The sequence below is a fragment of the Ostrea edulis genome, chromosome 1 (genome assembly GCF_947568905.1).
Source record: "Ostrea edulis chromosome 1, xbOstEdul1.1, whole genome shotgun sequence".
NCBI classification, from domain to species: domain Eukaryota; kingdom Metazoa; phylum Mollusca; class Bivalvia; order Ostreida; family Ostreidae; genus Ostrea; species Ostrea edulis.
The window spans coordinates 102,845,466-102,865,910 of record NC_079164.1 but is presented as its reverse complement, the minus strand read 5'-3'; the positions used below and the strand labels follow the sequence as shown (position 1 = coordinate 102,865,910).

General features: G+C 37.3%; 1 protein-coding gene across 4 annotated transcripts in view; it reads right to left on the bottom strand.

The window, feature by feature from the left end:
* Positions 1-415: 415 nt before the first annotated feature.
* Positions 416-20,445, bottom strand: part of LOC125668658 (CD109 antigen-like) — a 40,889-nt gene continuing 20,859 nt past the window's right edge. For 3 of the 4 annotated variants that reach the window (XM_048902987.2, XM_048903033.2, XM_048903041.2), the window contains 18 exons: positions 11,704-11,884; positions 10,757-10,874; positions 10,109-10,222; positions 9,838-9,939; positions 9,558-9,686; positions 9,336-9,474; positions 9,079-9,255; positions 8,862-8,943; positions 8,607-8,763; positions 8,262-8,336; positions 7,557-7,734; positions 6,036-6,247; positions 5,693-5,842; positions 4,760-4,822; positions 2,358-2,467; positions 2,081-2,228; positions 1,764-1,866; positions 416-671 (listed from right to left, as the gene is read on the bottom strand). In XM_048902987.2, the coding sequence (XP_048758944.2) occupies positions 583-671; positions 1,764-1,866; positions 2,081-2,228; positions 2,358-2,467; positions 4,760-4,822; positions 5,693-5,842; positions 6,036-6,247; positions 7,557-7,734; positions 8,262-8,336; positions 8,607-8,763; positions 8,862-8,943; positions 9,079-9,255; positions 9,336-9,474; positions 9,558-9,686; positions 9,838-9,939; positions 10,109-10,222; positions 10,757-10,874; positions 11,704-11,884 (2,327 nt within the window). In that variant the 3' untranslated portion in view covers positions 416-582. Of the gene's footprint in view, positions 672-1,763; positions 1,867-2,080; positions 2,229-2,357; positions 2,468-4,759; positions 4,823-5,692; positions 5,843-6,035; positions 6,248-7,556; positions 7,735-8,261; positions 8,337-8,606; positions 8,764-8,861; positions 8,944-9,078; positions 9,256-9,335; positions 9,475-9,557; positions 9,687-9,837; positions 9,940-10,108; positions 10,223-10,756; positions 10,875-11,703; positions 11,885-16,042; positions 16,221-20,445 lie in introns of all 4 variants that reach the window. The other variant, XM_048902995.2, reaches the window with a different exon arrangement.

Sequence of the window (20,445 nt, the reverse complement as noted above, 5' to 3'; positions counted from 1 at the left end):
TCTCTTTATGTGTGAAAGATTCTCGACAATATTTAATCAATTATTTGTATTGTATTCGAGGGATTGCTTATTTTGGTTTGTTCCAAGGAATCGCATTGGTTGAAACATGCTTTAATTATGAAGCAGTAGAGTATATATGTTTTTTGTAATTACCGTGTAAAATATATAAATTTTACTAAAATTTCCCCCGTTTATCAATCTCTATTTAAGAATACCTGCACGGAAATAAGGAACGCGTTTATCATGCATGTACTTAAGCATCTCGAACATTTGGTTCGTTTTCAAAACCATACACGCTAAAATTTGACCAATGAAATCCTTCATGACAGGTCAAAATAAACAATCTTTCGAATACAATCATGTGGATTGTATAACAAGTAGAGCGATCATGCTTTCATCAAGAAACCAACACATGAACTTTGAAGCAGCTTTAATAATGATAAAGCATTGTGGAAAACAATACACAATAACAACACATTCATTTTATCAGAGTGCATGGGATTGATTATATAACATATATGAAATTGACGATTCCAATTCTTTTTCTTCAAAATTTAAACAACAATATTGTCCAAGATTTGTCTATGGTGAACACCCGCAGTCCTGACAAACGTCACAAATGTTGGAATTCTTAAGGCGCTGGGACTGGTAAAATTTCGTCACCTGGTTCGCTGCAAAAATAATATACAAATTCTTTACAAGTAATTACGGCCAACAAAGGATATTCATTATGAAAGCCATTAAAAGGTAAAGATAACGAACAGTGTGATCAATCTCATAACTCTTAAAAGGAATACAAAGTAGAGAGTTGGGCAAACACGGACCCCTGGGTATACCAGAGGTGTGATAAGTGCCTAGGAGGAGTAAGCATCCTCTCTTGACCGGTCACATCCGCCGCGAGCCCTTTATTTTGATCAGGTAAATGAAGTAATCCGTAGTCAAAATCATTGTGCCTAGAACGGCCTAACAATCGGTATGAAACGCATCAGACAACATAATGTTGACAAAATCGGAATGAAACACATCTTACAGCATAATATTGGCAAGTTAGATCATTATAACGACCATAGAATTTGAGAAATGCTGACTTTAAACGAGACTGTTGAAACCTCTGTTAACATAATCTTGTTTGTCAGTAGCCTGTCTTGATTGAAAAAAAACCTGATCATATGCAGAACAAGCTTTTGTCTATCGAATCAGTTTAATGATTGATTGATTTTATATTGTTTAACGTCCCACTCCGGAATTTTTAGACCTCACTGACCATTGCCGTTGAAGACTTGCAAAATTTAGGTCTTATGCTCGGCGCTTACGACCTTTGAGCAGGAAGGTATCTTTATCGTGCTACACCTGCTGTGATAGGGGACCTCGGTTTTTGTTATCTCATCCGAAGGACCTTTTCTATTTAGTCCCCTCTTACGACAAGAAGGATACTGAGGACCTATTCTACCCCGGATCCCCACAAGATCGAATCAGTTAAGAGATGTAAACTAAACGCCATATAATAGTGTTATGTAAACAACATATTCAGGTGAGAATGGAATATTGCTACATAGAGATTGGAAGGTCAGCTAACAAAGGAGCACTATTCGTGCCCATGGGAATTCCAACAGACTGTTGCAGGACCTGATCACTAAAAACTACGAACTTCAAGATATTGTGAATGAGGAACTCCAGCATATTTTATTTCAACTTCAGAGTACTTGTGCATGAAATATTATGTTTCATTTTGGTTGAAGTCTAATTTCTTATGAGAAACTTACCTGGTTCATAGTAATCATATATTCTGATAGGTGCAGGCTGCGTTTTGGCGACCAATCCCGTGCGGTACATATCCACTACGATACAAGTTGGAGAAGTGGTAATCTGTAAAGCACGTATTCACAATCTTACTGGATCTTTACACAACTGATTGTTAGAATATAAGCACCAAGTGATATATTTCCGTTTTTATTTGTAAATGTGTGTAAACAAATTTGAAACAAGTTTATGGGATACTTTATCAACAACGTTTCAACAGCGCTTGAAAGAAGAAAAAATAACAAATTCACATATATGCGGTATCTTCATTGTAACAAACCTCGTCTAAATACAAAATTATTTTTTTGTTTTCTGTTTCAATCTTCTTCAATGTGGGCAGTTGAGTAATACTCTCGAGATCCGCTTCGAACCCTGTTGGAACACCAAACTCTTGTACAGTCATTCCACTAGCCCCAACCTTCAGCCAGCTAAAGCAAATTATACAAGAAGGAAATTGTGAAAAAAAATTCACATGATTTGATATATATATTTTCGTGTGTCAATAAAACCGTCATTTATAATTACATAATTATTGATTTACATGCATTTTGTCTTACTGTGCACATGTTTCAATCTGAATGGCATCCAATGTATCCTTGACCAACGTAACGGTCATATCAAAAGACGGTTCTTGGATTTCTTGTTCCACATTGAAGAAAACGGACACCTTAAAAAGCAAAACCGACGTCAGTAAATGAATATATTACACCACCGTTACACGCCCTCGAGCACATGTTATCAAAGATATGATACGATTTAAAGAAGAAGAAAAAACACTTTAATTGGAGGCAATTACACTCTTTGGCAATCCCCAAAGTATAAGAAACTATGTATCCTGAAACAAAACAATATCGCACCAATGATTTCTCTCATCATTACACTTTAAAAAGATATTTCTTTGTATTCTATTTTTATCATCATCGATAGCTGACTTAGATACCGTTTGAAATCTACAGAGCCTCTACAATTCTAAATAACCAAGATATTTCATATCAGGGACCGGTATTTTGATCTCTGACACTAAGAAAAAGACATATATGGCCGTTCTTCTCTGACCTCTCATCAACACGATTAAACGCCAGTAGAAGTTTTCCAACTGCGAAAGTACATATTTACATGTAGAAGAATATATAGATTAGTATATATCAAAGATAACACAAAAGTGACCAAATGCAAGATTTACATCTGAAGTCCTTCCTAGACGTTGAAATAGAGTTTTAAAAAGTTGAAAGACGAGTTTTAATTTTTCCACACATGAAAATTCATAGTAGATTTAATTTTGGAAGGCGAAGAGTGTATCACAGTATATCGAGGTAAATGATCTGGAGTGGACCATGGACCGCGTAGGAAAACTAAGTGTCAGCTTGTAGTACTTGCATATAACATTTACTCGCAGGGTCAAGAACCGACTCTCTAATAACATGGGGAGGACAGGAACCACCTCTATAATAACATGGGGAGGACAGGAACCGACTCTCTAATAACATGGGGCGGACAGGAACCGACTCTCTAATAACATGGAGCGGACAGGATCCAACTCTCTGATAACATGGGGTGGACAAAAACCGACTCTCTAATAACATGGGGTGGACAGGAACCGACTCTCTAATAGCATGGAGCGGACAGAAACCGACTCTCTAGTAACATGGGGCGGACACGAACCGACTCTAATAACATGGGGTGGACAGGAACCGACTCTCTAATAACATGAGGCGGACAGAAACCGACTCTCTAATAACATGGGGTGGACAGGAACCGACTCTCTAATAACATGGGGCGGACAGGAACCGACTCTAATAACATGAGGCGGACAGGAACCGACTCTCTAATAACATGAGGTGGACAGGAACCGACTCTCTAATAACATGAGGCGGACAGAAACCGACTCTCTAATAACATGGGGCGGACAGAAACCGACTCTCTAATAACATGAGGCGGACAGGAACCGCCTCTCTAATAACATGGGGTGGACAGGAACCGACTCTCTAATAACATGGGGCGGACAGGAACCGACTCTAATAACATGAGACGGACAGGATGAAAAGGGGTGGCCGGGGATAGAGACTGGAAGGGGAGTTTTGAATAATGCCTTACGCTCTATATCATATTGATATAATCAATAGGATTCTACAAACAACAAGCCCTTCTCTTTACATAATCAATGCAATTTGTCGAGCAGAAAAGATATATTACGAAATATAAGAATAGGTAGCATATATGAATTGGTTACCGTTCATTAATCAACCTACGCGAGTCATGTATAAAATGTATGACTTCATCATCAAAGATGAAACAGTGTATCTCATAAGACAATGATTCACTGACCCAAATTAAAAGATGAAACAGTGCATCTCATAAGACAATGATTCACTGACCCAAATTAAAAGATGAAACAGTGCATCTCATAAGACAATGATTCACTGACCCAAATTAAAAGATGAAACAGTGCATCTCATAAGACAATGATTCACTGACCCAAATTAAAAGATGAAACAATGCATCTCATAAGACAATGATTCACTGACCCAAATTAAAAGATGAATATAAAAAACATCAGGTCAGAAAATCTTTTAAACAAATTGTCAAAGATTACTTCTTGTATTCGAAATTAATGATGAGCATCTCCTTGCTTTCCATAGGAACAATATGGCGTATTGATTACATCATGTATGTTTCCTCTGTTTAAATTATAATTCAAGTTGAATTAATCATTATGTGACGTTCAGGGACATATAATCAGAAGGGGCGGGGGGGGGGGGGGTCTGTCTCCCCTACATTTTGTTTTACAACATTCATTTTCTGTTGTTTTTACAGATTATTGTCAGTTGACTATTGTGATTAGTATATATAAGGCAAACAAACTCTAGGTAAATATAAAAGTAGGAACAATAATTATCATCAAAACATGCATTGCCCTACACCTAATGTATAAAATGTGTGAAAAAATGTGCATGTTTACCTCAACAAGTCCCAGTCCATGTCCTGTGGCCGATACAGTCACTTGACTTGGTACAGATGGCAGCTGTTCCAAAGAATGTAAAGATATCAAAACATAGGCCTATGGGCCACATCGCTCCTCTTAGAACTTGCATTTCCCCACATTGAAATAAAACTTTAAAATCACATTGTGGGCCTGATATAGGTGTTATGGTGTGAACAAATTTTGAATTTACATGAGGATGCTTACATATACTAATATTAAAAAGTGCGTTCTTATTCGAAAAAAAATTATTTGTAGATCGATCCAATGTTAATCTTCAAACTACTAATCTGACCCACCCTGGTTCCAGTGACCACGGTGTTGAGTATATACTAAATGAGCATACTGTTGAACTTTACTTTGACAAAGTGTACCCTTAAGTTCTTGGGAACCTAGTTCTATCATGTGTTTCCCTACACCCTTTATAGAACTTTAAATCCTCGGTTGTGTTCCTAACTCTGGCTATTTCATAGAAGGACACTTTCACCACGAAGTAATATTTTTTTTAAAACAACCACATTATTTTCACCATTTCGTAAATAAATCCCCTTTGAAGAGGATAAGGTCCTTCCTTTGAAAAATAAAACATCCACTCAAGGATTCTTTGTGCTATATCTGCTTGAAATTAGTCCAATGGTTGGAAGAAGTCGAAAATGTGAAAATTTAACGGACGACAGATTACAAACAACGGACAGATTTTGATTAAAAAATCTCATTTTGCGCCTTCTACTCAGGAGAGCTTTTAAGCATCAGTAAATTGGATAGTAAAATCATTCATCGTATCTACCATTTCAGGGATCCAGCAACTGTTTCTAATACGTATATTTCAAAACTCAAACAGACATTTAGAATCTACCAGTACATGCTTTATATATTATAAACTAAGATGACATCAGAGGTCCTACGTGTTACCTCTACAGACTGAAGAAGAAGGGCATTCCTGGCATTGACAGAGAACTGGTGAGAGAAACTTCCGGTAGTCACCGTCATCTGGATGTCAAAGTTGTTGGAGTATGCCATTTTGGCGAACTCGGAGAGGGCCTGGAGAGCCAGCACGGTATCCTTCAGAAGATTTTGAAAATATCTTTGTGCAAGTTTAATTGGATAATGAATTACGAAGTATTTTGATTTTGTGTTTGGAAAATTATCTCTTTGTAGTTATTGGTTTGGGGCAGAGTATGTTTATTAGGCATTTTTAAAAAAGTGTTTTCAAGATTTATTCTGTATAATTAACGCTTGAACATTGAGCAATTACCTGCGTGGAACTAAATCCACCACGGGGATTCCTTTGTGAGGTAACCCACTTCATGACCGGCAGTCCGTCGGTGAACTGGTCGTTGGCAGCATACACAAGGAGAGCGTATGACGTCATCTCAATGTCGACTGGATTTGACTGCTGGTGAGGTGGTGACCAGTAGTGGTGAGAGTTTGTTTGTGTCTTGGCCTTGTGCCAATGTTTCATTCCGTCTGTGTAATCAATGACAAGTTATGTTTACATGTATTTATCTTGGCTCAACCGCAATATTTATGTCTCGCCTTCCAAGAAGGTGGACTAATTGTTTTAGTGTGAATTCTTCTTTCGCTTCTTATACACAGTTTGTCCAGACCATAACTTTTCTGATATTTGGTATGTGGGTATACCATGATAAAACTGTCGCGTACCATTTTATGACCTTTTATGTAAAGGTCAAACAATAGATTGATTGATTGAATATTGTTTTACGTCCCTCTCGAGAATATTTCACTCATATGGAGACGTCACCACTGCCGGTGAAGGGCTGCAAAATTTAGGCCTATGCTCGGTGCTTATGGCCATTGAGCAGAGAGGGATCTTTATCATGCCACACCTGCTGTGACACGAGACCTCGGTTTTTGCAGTCTCATCCGAAGGACCACCCCATTTAGTCGCTTCTTACGACAAGCAAGGGGGGGGGGGTACTGAGGACCTATTCTAACCCGGATCCCCACGGGATCAAACAATGGAATTTTGGGGGCATTTTTTCCTGTCCGGCCATAACTTTTTTCTCTTTTGACACAAGCCCCTGATATTTGGTATGTGAGTATACTATGATAAGACATTATGTCGTGTGTCATTTTTATGACATTTGATCTTGACCTTTTATGTAAAGGTTAAATGATATAATTTTGTCCGGACCATAACTTTTTTGTCTTTTGACATAGGCCTTTGATATTTGATATACCATGCTAAGACAGTGTTTCGTGTGCCAATTTTGATGATCTCTAAAATGTTTCAAAAGCTATGGAAGATGGAAGGGGACACATCAGTTTCAGTGTTCTAAACATTTTTTCTAGTTTTTGACTTCAGTTCATTTTACGCCAGCGAAAAACGCAGGTATTTTTAGAATGACTGGTTTTGGAAAAGTGCACGATTTTTAAAAAATAAATCGTTCAATCCTTGTGAATTTTATTTCCTGGGAATGAATTTTATATCATAGGAAATATTTTGAAAATAACATCTCATCCACCTGTCCTAAACCAGCTACTGTCTATTTCTAACTTTTTCACATTAAATTCATGATTCCTTACTACAATTATTTTTGTTTTGTACATACATGTATGTATATAGAAGATATCAAACATTGCAAGTACATCTGTTATTGTCGTAGCTAACGTTACGACCAGAGTTGTGGTCAAAATAGACTGTGAGTGAACCTTGTTTTTCATCGATATCACTGCAATGCAGCATCTCAATCATTCACATTATAGAAAACTTCATTTGTCGACATTGCCAACTAGGATAAGCATTAAACGTTACCTTTCACAACCGCGTCGTTATTGAGGCGGGTAAACGTTGATGTAGCAGAACCAGATTTTGCCAACGCAAGTGCATAACTGGCAATGGCAAGAGCGTAATCATCTGTCAGCTGAGACACACGTCCTTCCAGGTACGTCACAGCCTTATGACTAGCTGTTTGGATTCTTTGGGCCACACCCTAATTTATTAGCAATCAAAACTATAAAGTCCAGAAGTTTCACAATGCTTTTTTAAAAAGTTTCAAAAAACCCATGTTAACGAAACTCGCACTTTAAAATTTCAGGAAATCTTTTAGCTCATTAGTGACGTCACATCTGTTTACAAATAACAAAAGTGACGTTGTGTCTTTTCACTAATAACAATTCTCTTCTACCGAAAAGGCAAACAAATGTGGATTTAAAGAATTAGAAATTTATTGAATTTGAAAAAAAATTCAATCCAAGCATTTATGAATAAAAAAAATGAAAATATGTCTGTTTTCGGTCTTTGCGCGGACGTGAACCAACGCTGTACATATTGTGATACCCAACAATACATTTTTTCTCATCATTATTATTTTCTCTCTTGCAAAAACGTTTTCAAGTTTGAAGTACGGGGAAGTTCATATCGATGAAATAAGAAACTATATGGGCTACCCAATTTTTTTTACATAGGAATTACGTGATTTAAATTTCTGTATCATGATAACTTTGTAAAGAAACTTACTCCTTTGAGATCATTGTTTTCCAGCAAAGAGATGAGAACAAAAGCAGTTAGTCCTGGCCCAGAGGCAGACCCGCCCTGTTAAGATAATCAAACAACAATGCAATGATACTAGAGATTCCTATTTTCACTTATATCAGCGATATTCATATTTTCCATATGTAATTGCAATAATTTATGAACAACACCTAAGTATATTAATATCAAGATACAGGAAGCAGAGACGGAGTCATTGATCAATAGGTCCTATAATTGAAATTCAAGAAATAATTTACCTTTCACCAAAATAAATATACAATATTATTTTTTCAAGATAATATATAAAAACCGTAGTAGTAGGCGTAGTACCTGCATATTCTTGTGGATTACACGACCGGGCTCTGGGAATGATCCGTCTGCGTTCTGTCGGCTGATCATCCAATCAATGGCCCTTTGCAGCGTTTCGTCATCAATGAAAATATGAGACTTTGCTTGGTGGAAGGATTTCGCAACGAAGGCTGTTAACCTTTGAAAATACGTGAAATTGTAGATGAGGTGCACGGATACAGTCGTTTTGGTTAAATCTTTCTACAAGAATGCACCGACACTAAGTATAACACTTACCACATACTACCGGATTTATCATTATCTCCAAAAGCGCTAAAAGAACCATCTTTGTGTTGGAATGTCAGCTCTCTCTGATAACCTGTGGGAATTATTGAGAGTGTACAGAAACTGACGTGACTAATAACTTGTGGGTATTATTGAAAGGGTACAGAAACTGACAAGAATGCAACACGTATATTTAATAGGACTAGATGTGATCAAATAACAGTATTACCCTTTTCCATAAATCCAATGGCCTTGTCTGCAATATCAGACGAAAGTTGATGTGTAGCAGAAAGATAATTTGTAACGAAGACGTCTGGTGCAAAGCCAATCATGGTTTGTTCACCGCATCCGTAAGGCATGACCAGAAGTTTATCCAGATTATTGACCGTAGGTCCCATTAAATCTCCTGTGGAAAAGTTTTTTTGAAATGTCATGGAATACACATACAAATCATACATCTAACGTCACGAGAAGATGTTATCTTACCAATAGCAGTCACTCGCACATGCTGTGACCCAGCTACTACTGATGGGGGCAATGAAATTGGTATATCTTTGGTGAAGGTACTTGCGTCTTTTAGGTCAATTAGAACTGGTGTGTTGTATTCCTTTGGCACTCCTTCGGGCTGAAATCGATCCATTTTAGAATTGGCATTAGAGCAAAATCATGATGATATTTAAACAATCTTGCTGATTTTTTTTTATTTACCTCTACTAAAAGTTGACGTTTAACGCCATCAGCCGCCAGTGTGGACTGTGCTTTCACAGTAAAGTCGACCATTCCCAGCCCAGCGGGGACGATAGGAAAGAATACGGACTTCGCTTGTCCAGCAGCCACCTAGTATTGACGTAGTATACAAATATTATTTATGAATATATTTGGGAAACGTTTAATGTAATAACCATTGCTATCGACACATTATTTTATATGTAAATCCCAAGAGTATTCATGTAAAGCAAACGGAGAACATAGAAGCACGTGTTCTCACGTGAACTGTTGAGGTCTGTGTCTGGGATACATAGGTCGGGTTGTTACTGGAGTCCATCACGATGCTGCGGAAATCATCGTTCTTCTCTAGGGTAACCAATACCTGTATTCAACATAGTTAAGAAAAAAAAGCGTAGTAATGGATATCGAAATTTCTCTAGTGTATTGAAGACGATTCAAGCAATTAAACCGGATGCAATTATTTACGAATATTATCTTAATGCATCCCGATCTTCACTGAGCTTTCCTAAAGAAAAAATATAGGAACATACGTCTGTGTCTTGTGTTAGGTAGTTGAAGACATTGGCCTGTAGAACAACTTGCTCACCACGTACTACGGAATATGGCAAATTCAGACTGACAAAGAATGGTTTGAAAGCCTCGATCTACAAATCAAACACACAATAATCACTACATGTATTACGAGGTCAAAAACTTTGACACCCAAGGAAAGGTCTTGTCACAAGGAATACACATGTGAAATATGAAAGCCACATCACCAACCATTCGAAAGGTAATGACCGAGGTTAAGTGTTTTGTGGACAATCAGGCAGAAAGACAAAAACCTTTATGTACTCGAATCTCTGATTACGCAGACATAAAAATGTCGAGAGAATGGGTGATGGTTTATTCCACTAAATTTGCAACTTTTTCAAATTTAGTTTAAAATAGTTCAATGTCGATTGTCCATTGTCCTGTAGGAATTGTGAAAAGTTAACAACAGGCAAAGGTCACATGACTTCAATCAATACAGCTCACTTACCAGTATACCTCTTACTCGGTTGATAAAAAACGCTGTATTCTAAATCGGAAGAATATTCATAACTTGATATTTGCTATCAAAATTAGGTCGTCCATGAAAGTATTTATTTTGATAATCACATAATAAAACTACCTACAGTGTGAGTTGCTATATGTACCTTGGCAGTAGTGTCCGCAATACCGAGTCCAGACACACTATTGATGGCAAAAGCACTGGCAATCCAAGACGTAATGGTGTCTGGGACAGTGGTAGAAATCTGAACGTGACCATCAGATCTGTAATACGAGAATAGGTTCAGTTAAGAAATAGGAAGATAAATAACATTCTTATAGGCAAATTTAAGTACTCGTATTATTTACATCGCATGGAGATATTGAATATACATAAACTTCTTCCAGTTTGTAACAACTGACAATTTGATACAATGCATCTGATTTACAGTGTTAACATATTATCAATAAATATTATTCAAACATTTTATTAAAAAAAAATACTAGCCAGCAACAAGCTTATATGACATTGCAACAAACTAATAGAATTATAATACCAGTATCCCTGTGGATATAGCAATACATTAAGCAGGTAAAGCACATATATTTGCCGGGGAACCCGCAAGGAAATTATCGAAGTTTTACCGTTTTTGTTAAGGGGACCAAATCGTTCTTCATCATTTTCACAACTTTACATTAAAGTTAGATTTTTGTGATACAAAAGAAGTTTTTCATTTTCAGTTTAATTTTATTTCTTACCCATCTTTGATTCAGCATATAGAATGATGGATTATTATTGTGTTATAATGTATACCCCTAATAAAGCTTCCTGGTTGCACTATCAAGTTCAGATTCAATAAAACTCTGATGAAAACCAATAGCAGTCTTCAGTCTTCCATAGAATTTCTTTATTTCAATTATGTGTATTTTACAACATATAAAATAGACAAATGCTTCGCAACTGTCTTCGATAAAGTTTCCATTTGACAAAGACATTGCTATTCTTTAGGGATTTAATTTTATGTGTAGGAGGGTAAGGTTACGCATAGAAGTTTTCACTAAACATACTAAAAGCAAGTGCTTGATAAATGTGAGGACAGCAACTTAACTTTACCCTATAGAAGCATTATTCCACAACCATGTCTCCGGAAAAACATTCCGAATGTGATCTATATCTTTCAATGGTTGGCTTATTGTCTGGAACGCTGGAATATTTGGAGATATGGCTGGAAGAGCCGCTATTCCATTAACTGGTAGTCCTTGAACTGCCGCCATAGGTTTCATGAACTCATAAACTGACCAAATAGTATAAAATATTCAGAAACTATTTTTGTGTACCAAAAACGCCACAAATACTTTCTACAGCAAATAAAAGCAGAGGAATTCCAACACAATGTTTCGATGCATAATCTCGAGAGATGATGCATTTAGAGAGCTATCGATGTTCCCAGCCTTTAAATTGGTCCACAAACAAGTTCCGATGACTACCTACTGTTTTTGGTTATTCTTTTGAAAATTAGAACCTCCTGTTGCAGGAGGGGGCTTATAACTAGGATGTGCATTGGTTTATCGATATGCCTTTTGGAAGTAATACGCAAATCATAAAATCATGTTGAATTAAAGAAACAAAATAAGCTGCTTCCTAACAATAACATATAAAGTTTTCCAAACCCTGCAAGTTTTACTAGTAAATGTAAAGTACCAATAACCAATGTGGATATTTGCTAAATCATAGGGTTGTAATAGGCAAAGATCCAACTTTATAGAAGTATGATCTTTTACATGTACATGTACTAAAATAAATATACATGTATCAGCTATTATCTCACAATTTTGAAGCATAAACAGTGTCATATTAAATGTATATTAGGATACTTATTTCATAGAAACTAACACACCGCCGCGGTGGGCTAGAGGTAGAGCATTCGCCCCGAATGCGGAAGGTCGGGGTTCGAATCCCGGCCGCGACAGACCTAAGTCGTTAAAAGAGTTAGTAACAGTTACATCGCGAAACGTTCAGCATCAGGTGTGAATGTCACGGGTCCTCGGAGATTATCTTAAAAATGGATGCCCCGAGTCACGGTAGGTGTGTCACGCTAAAGAAATATCAATGGCCGTAAGCACCGAGCATAGGCCGAAATTTAAAGCCCTTCACCGGTATTGGTGACGTCCCCATAAAAGGGAAAACTTCTCGAGAGGGACGTTAAGCAAGATACAATCAATCAATCGGCCAAGTTTCTGGAAATGAATATAATATTCTCGATATGCTTGAGGTGTTAATCAAATGAAATGCCGAATCGTGTAAGCAATATAGGGGAAATGTGTAAGCAAGATAGGCGAAGGTTAGGGCACTAAAATAGGCTCATTAATAGGGGAAGTAAACTTCAAAATCGATGAAATTCATGTATCAATGATTACAGAATAGGTTATTCATTCACAGATTTTCATGGATATGATCAGGCTCTATGGTGTCAGCAGTGCGCGTTCTAATTATTATTATTATCATTATATTGACCTCACTATTCAAAAATCCATATTTTTATGTATATACATATATTGCCAGGAACCTTCATATAGGTAAGCAAGCATATTACATGTATTTACCACTGAAGTGATCACTTGCAATCGCAAACTAGCCAATTTATGCGTTGTGAAAATTCTTTATACAAAAAACTACAAAAATGGTATATTAGAGTCGCATATCGTGTTAGGACCATTTTTGAATTTAGAAACGAAGCAGTAAGCGTGATATTACACACACCCATTCCATCCGAGTTTTCGATCCATTGCGGTAAAGTTAACGTGACGAATGGCCCTGACAGGATATCACATTTTTATGATCTATGTACCCAATGGTTGAATTTGTCCAAAGCCAAGTCTCGGGAAAAACGTTTCGAATATGGCCGACCTCTTTTAGATTCTGAGAACCACTTGCAGAAGAAGAAGCGCCTCCGCCACTACCAGATCCAAAACCACCACTACCAGATCCAAAACCACCACCGCCACCTCCTGCCCCAAACGCCATATCTTAAAATGGACACTTGTTAATGACTGAAAATATCGTTGAAATTTTCATTACTATCTAGTATTGTTTTTCCTAACCCATCCACTACAGCGTTTTAGTAGAATTGTACAATTTGTGAAAACCTAAAACTAAACTTAATCCAAATGGAATTTGCTGTTTTAGCCATTAATGAGAAATAAATCTAGTCTAACAAATCTGCAAGACATCAAAGTAAAGCAAATATTTGCCCTCGGTAGTTGCAATACTGACAGGGATTATCAGATGATGAAAGAATATAAACTATTGCCCAGAACACCATTCCGAAAACGTCAAGAAGGATACGCACATGATGAACAGTCATTGTGAAATGACACTCACAAAGCAAAATGTAAACTACCACTACAAGGTTCCCACATCCCTACTTATAACACAGGAACGGTAATTTTGTTTGTAATCCTTGATAGTAGGTATCTATACCATACCACCCCCTACTGAAAAACAGAAAGAATGAATTGAATTTTTCTTCAAAACTTTGATTCAAACTAGCTTTTAAGTTCTGCTTTTATCGTCGGCCATATCTGAGTCTTTTCTGATCCAGTAATTGCAATATTTATGTCATTGATCCACAATAAAAATAACCCTCCTCGACGCAAAATAACTAGGGATATTCAACAATTCTTCACGGCTACTTTTCTTGCAATCCCTGAGTTTATCCTGATGGCCATGACAAACTTCGGACCACTGACAGTCTTTGTTTTCCCTTCATAGAGTTCTCACATTACGTAACATGGTTGTAAATGGGTATATTATAGAGTAAAACACAGGTATATTATAAAGTAAAGCACGTTTACAGTCAGTTGGTGTTGATGAAAATAAGAATAATAAAGTGAAACTTTGTTCTCATTATAGGAGTCGGACGGAAGCCGTCATAATAGGAAAATAGGAGTGCGTAATGCTGTCGACGTCAAACCCCTAATAAGACAAAACAATTGTGTGTGTTTCCGGTCACCCGACCTACCATAAAACATTTTTATCGGAAAATATATAATTTTCCGGAAATTTCGTCTCCTTCTGGAAAAGAACCCGCTATTACTCAACTTCTATAAAAATGGCGACTTCTGTCAGTGATTATCGCTGACCTTCAAAGAATGTGACCACCTGATAGAGGCGATAAGTGTTATTACATCATTCCAAAATTCCACGGCATTTATAGATATTTTTAATCAATATCATGACTTCAATCTAAGAACCTATGGGGATCCAGGCTAGAATAGGTCCTCAGTACCCCTTGCTTGTGGTAAGAGGAGACTAAATGTGGCGGTCCTTCGGATAAAACCGCGAAATCGGAGGCCTCGTGTCACAGCAGGTGCGATAACACAGAAATTCATTTCAATATTAAGGATTATCTCCCTCATGCATATCTCTTATGCTTAGACGAATTTGACTCCAGTCTTTGGCGCTCTTTTTTTATTTATTTATTTTTATTTTATTTTATTTTTGGGGGGGGGGGGTGGGTTAGTTTTTACAAGTTTATTATTATTTTGGATTTCCAATGCTTGAGCATCACTGAAGAGACATTAATTTTCGAAATGCACATCTGGTGCATCAAAATTGGTACCGTATAAGTTTTACACCATAAAGATCCCTTCCTGCTCAAAGGCCGTAAACCCCGAGCGCCCTTCACCGGCAATGGTGACGTCTCCATATAAGCGAAAAGATTCTCAGGTGAGACGTTAAACATATCTAATCAACCAATTAAATAACAATGAATGTAAAGTTATGGGGAATTGTGGGAGATAACACTACTCCCAGCAAAACTGTCAAGATATACAACTAGTACACAAATAATGATGCACTAAATAACAAAAAAAAAAAATCCAACCCACCGACCCTATTTTGTTTTTTCAGCGGGTTACCGTAAACACACATATTTTTTTTTTTTTTTTTTTGCCTAATGACAACAAAATCACACACTGTTTGAACGAAATAAATTAGTTTGACATACATGTACCAGTGCATGGATTAGGCCTACGCTTGTGCTTTATTGTACTTGAAGGACTTGTTTCCTTTGTTCGAATTGAAAGATTTGAAAAATCATATATTGAAAAAACAAAAACAACAACAAACGAACTAAATACCAGGTTGATGGAGTTGTTCACAATCACATTGGCAAATTTTATACGATTTACTAATTTTATTTGATCCGACAATTTTCAATATTTCATATTTATCTGATCAAAAAACAATACTGAGAGAAATATATTCCAAACTCAACATAATGCACTGAGTATGACAACAATTTGAAGTTTCGTATTCTTTATAAGTGTGCATTACTCGCACAAGCATTGATATGTTTTCAAAGCTATTCTATGCATCTATTCTATGCACTTTAGCATATACGTATTAGTCTCAGCATAATTGTTACTTTAGCACTAAAAAGCTTATATACCCAGTAGAAATATTTGTCCATAGCCACGTTTCTGGGAAAACATTTCGAACTCGATCAACTGTTTTAAGTGTTGTAGAACTAAATCCTGTTGCAGTTCCGGTCCCACCTGTCATAGCAGCAGCGGGCATCGGCATCATAGCATCGATTGCACCCCCACCACCCAGAGCATCCACAAAATCTTCCAAAATATTAAATTTGGAAAGTAAAACAACTGGGACATAAAACTTCCTTCCCTCTCTCTAGATAAATATGTACCTCTCTCTTCTCTATTTTTTCTCTCTCCCTTCTTTTTCCAATTTAGTTAAATCAGAATCTTTGTTGAAAATAGCATAAAAAAGCTATTGTTTTATGGTCATAGGATACCTAAGATCTGGGATGAAGAAGTGATATACATAGGATACCTAAGATCTGGGATGAAGAAGGCTTTTACAGTGTTCACGTTGTCACCACGTATCAAAATGAATCGATACACGAAATTATAACCTACTTCCTTAAGCTGCAAGACTACAGTAATGTTGTGTAGCATTGTGACGATGAAATGAAACATTACATCATGTTCTGTGAAGTAACGCTAAAGTTGTTTTTTCTTCCAAAAAGCAGTAAAATCCTGATATGATCTAATGAGGAACGCTTCCTGGCAATAGTTAAAAATTTGGAACACTTGGAATGTTTGATGATACATGTACGTAAAATCAACCTAAGCACGAATTGTATTGGTAACTGATACCCGGTAGTCGTATTAGTCCACAACCATGTCTCAGGAAAGACACTTCGAACACGACCAACTTCTTTAAGCTGGGAACTTGGAGCTGGAGCAGCACTAGGAACTGGCATGGGGTACGTACCATTGGGATGCATCAAAGAAGGGTAAACTAATGTTAAATAAAGCAAAATTAATTCAATATGGACGATTCTTTTATGAACTTTGTACACTATGGAGCCATTTCCGTCCCATTTTTTCCCAAAGCTTTTAATCTGGTTAGTCAGCAAGAACTTCTCGAGAAGATACATCGTAGGCTTCTTGTTTTGGACATAACATTACATAAAGTAGGTGCACTTCATGATTTTTCTCTCACAATGGTCAACATGTTGCATAAATGACTTGGGTTTTTAATTTTCATCAAGTTTAATGCTCACAATTGAGTTATCACACAAATTAAGATTTTTTTTTAAATTTCTTGCAACTGCTATCATATCGTTGGGTTAAAAGGGATAACTTTGGTAACCTCAACTTCTATTCCGAGATTTTGTCTATTCGTCTCTGTGTGATAGATTACACGCTGCAATTTCATGATGGCTTTATTCTATGCAATCTAAATTAAGATTTAATGACGAATTTGAATAATATTGAATTGTCATGGCATTGTTATTTTGCAATACTTGTGCTCACTCTTTCCTCTCATTAAACCATGAATTTTAAAATTCTAATAAGATTACTCCCGACGTAAGATTTTTTGAAAACGATATCACAAAATAGATTTGAAGATAATATCGAGTTACTTACATTCTACTTGTACATTCATTGCATGCGTTACCTAGCATAATATGTGCATTTCTATACTGATGTTATAGAGCAGGATTTTCCCCACTGACAGCTTTCCACCGAAAATCCTAATCCAGAGTAGGATTTTCGTCCGGACGGATATCGAAACCCATAGACAAATTTCCCCTTTGTATCCTAAGGTAGGTTTTCTCCTATTTGAACAACAAGTTAATATTTGTAGACGCTGGAATATGATTTTGTTGCATTGTACATGTATAGCCTTGTTGTCGCTAAGAATATTTTTAAGAATTTCTGAACTTTTATTACACTGTTATTGCTCCGACACTTCCTAGTAGAGGAGAATGGAAGAGAAAGGGATTTGATTAGGGATCATTGTACAAAGAAGGCATTCAGCTAAATTGTAACTAAAAGACCCCTTTGCAAAACCCCTTATTGTGGCCCGGACTAAGAGAGTCGTTTTTAGAACACACATGAATCGTCTATATATAAGAAAGCTTTCATGTAAGATTTTTGTCTAGTCAGTTCTTGAAAAGATTTTGTTGTCATAGCCCTTCATTTGAACAAATTTGAATCCCTTTTCCCAATGATACTTTGCGGCCTTTGTGGCAAGTTTGGATGAAACAGAGGACACGCTTACAAACGACACTCGGACAAAAACAGATGGACTACACCGAACAATAAAGCTCATGTGGACTTTCAACTCATGGTAGCTAAAGGAGAGTTACAGATACACTAGCTATGATGACATCGCCTTGTTTCATAATAATTATTGATGATCAACACCAGAAAACCGCAGGTCATGGCCTTGAATGTAAGCACCCAACCAGCAGTCACTGTTAACAATCATCTCCTCCCAAACGCTAACACCTTCACATATTTGATAGTGCAATAATAACAGATGGTAGAGCAGAGAATGATATCCAGCAGAGATTTTCGGGAGCAAAAATGGTTTTTAATAGCCTAGAGGCTCTAGCCAATACACCAACTGGACAAAACAGCAGTATTCTACCCGTCATTTCACATTAGATTAGAGTGTTAGTAAATGACACTGTTAACAATCCATAAAGAGTCTCTAAAAAGAATCATTAATATAGTTTGGCCAAATATCATCTCAAATCAGGACCTTCTCAACCGATGTCAACAAGAGAAAACAAGAGGTACTGTGAGCAATGCTCACTAAGAATACCCCCCGCTTACCCCAATCTCCCAAAGGGTGTTGGTAATAGGTATAAACTACCTCTTTTCTGAGTGTAAAAAACAAATGGCATGACAAACCGAACCATATTGCTACTTCGATGTCCAGTGCGTGTTACCTTTGACCTTTTCACCCCAAAATTGATAGGGAACATCTTCATCCCATGGGTAGTCCATATGTATGATATGGTGACTGTAGGTGGAAAGGATAACGCTTTAGAGCTCGGAAACAATATTTCTACTTCAATGTCCAGTGCGCTTGACCTTTGACCTTTTGACCCCAAAATCGATAGGGAACATTTTCATCTCATGGGTAGTCCATATGTATGATATGGTGACTGTAGGTGGAAAGGATAACGCTTTAGAGCCCGGAAACCATATTGCTACATTGATGTCCAGTGCGCTTGACCTTTGACCTTTTGACCCCAAAATCGATAGGGAACATCTTCATCCCATGGGTAGTCTGTATGTATGATATGGTAACTGTAGGTGGAAAGGATAACGCTTTAGAGCTCGGAAACCATATTGCTACTTCGATGTCCAGTGCGCTTGACCTTTGACCTTTTGACCCCAAAATCAATAGGGAACATTTTCATCCCATGGCTAGTCCATATCTATGATGTGGTGACTGTAGGTGGAAAGAATAAAGCTTTAGAGCCCGGAAACCATATTGCTACTTCAATGTCCAGTGCGCTTGACCTTTGACCTTTTGACCCCAAAATCGATAGGGAACATCTTCATCCCATGGGTAGTCCATATGTATGATATGGTGACGGTAGGTGGAAAGGATAATGCTTTAGAGCCCGGAAACCATTGAGTCTATAGACGGACGGACGGACGGACAGACAGACGGACAACCCGATTCCAGTATACCCCCCCCCCCAACTTGTTTCGGGGGGTATAACTACCACAACCATCACCAAAAGATGGAAGTGGCTTGACCACGTTCTCAGATGGGACTTGGACAACTCTCTTTTGAACACCAAACGGAAAACTGAAAAGAAGGAAGCTAAAATACAACTGGTGACAAACAAGGGGGTCGAAATGAAAGGCGAAGATAACGAACAGTGATCAATCTCATAACTCCTATAAGCAATACAAAATAGGTAGTCGGGCAAACACGGACCCCTGGACACACCAGAGGTGGGATCAAGTGCCTAGGAAGAGTAAGCATCCCCTGTCGACCGGTCACACCCGCCATGAGCCCTATATCCTCAAAGACAAAAGTTAGGACACACTCCAGAAGCTAGCCAGTGGGAGACAGGGATGGAGAAACTTCGTTACTCCCCTATATGTCAAAAACGTCACGGGCAGCATGTAAAGTAACTTGGTTATGGGAAAATTAATTATTATATATGTAGATGTCATGGAAAACTTACCCTGGAGTTAATTTTCCATGGGCCTACTTTAGAACCATTTTTCCATCGGGGAATCCTACCCAGAAGTCAGTTTTTGTGGGGAAACACTGACTATTGGGGATCCTACTCTATATCACCCACAATATTCATATGATTATATTGATAAGTAGTTGTTTGTTTTGGGTTGTATTTTTAAAGGAGCATATGCTATTTACACTAATGTCATATCATGAATTTTACATTCTTATGTTTACGAATTATCATCAGTAAGTAGCTGTTCTGATGCTACCATACTGAACGACAACCGATTTTGAATTAGAAATTCCATCTAAAACAACGTCTGAATG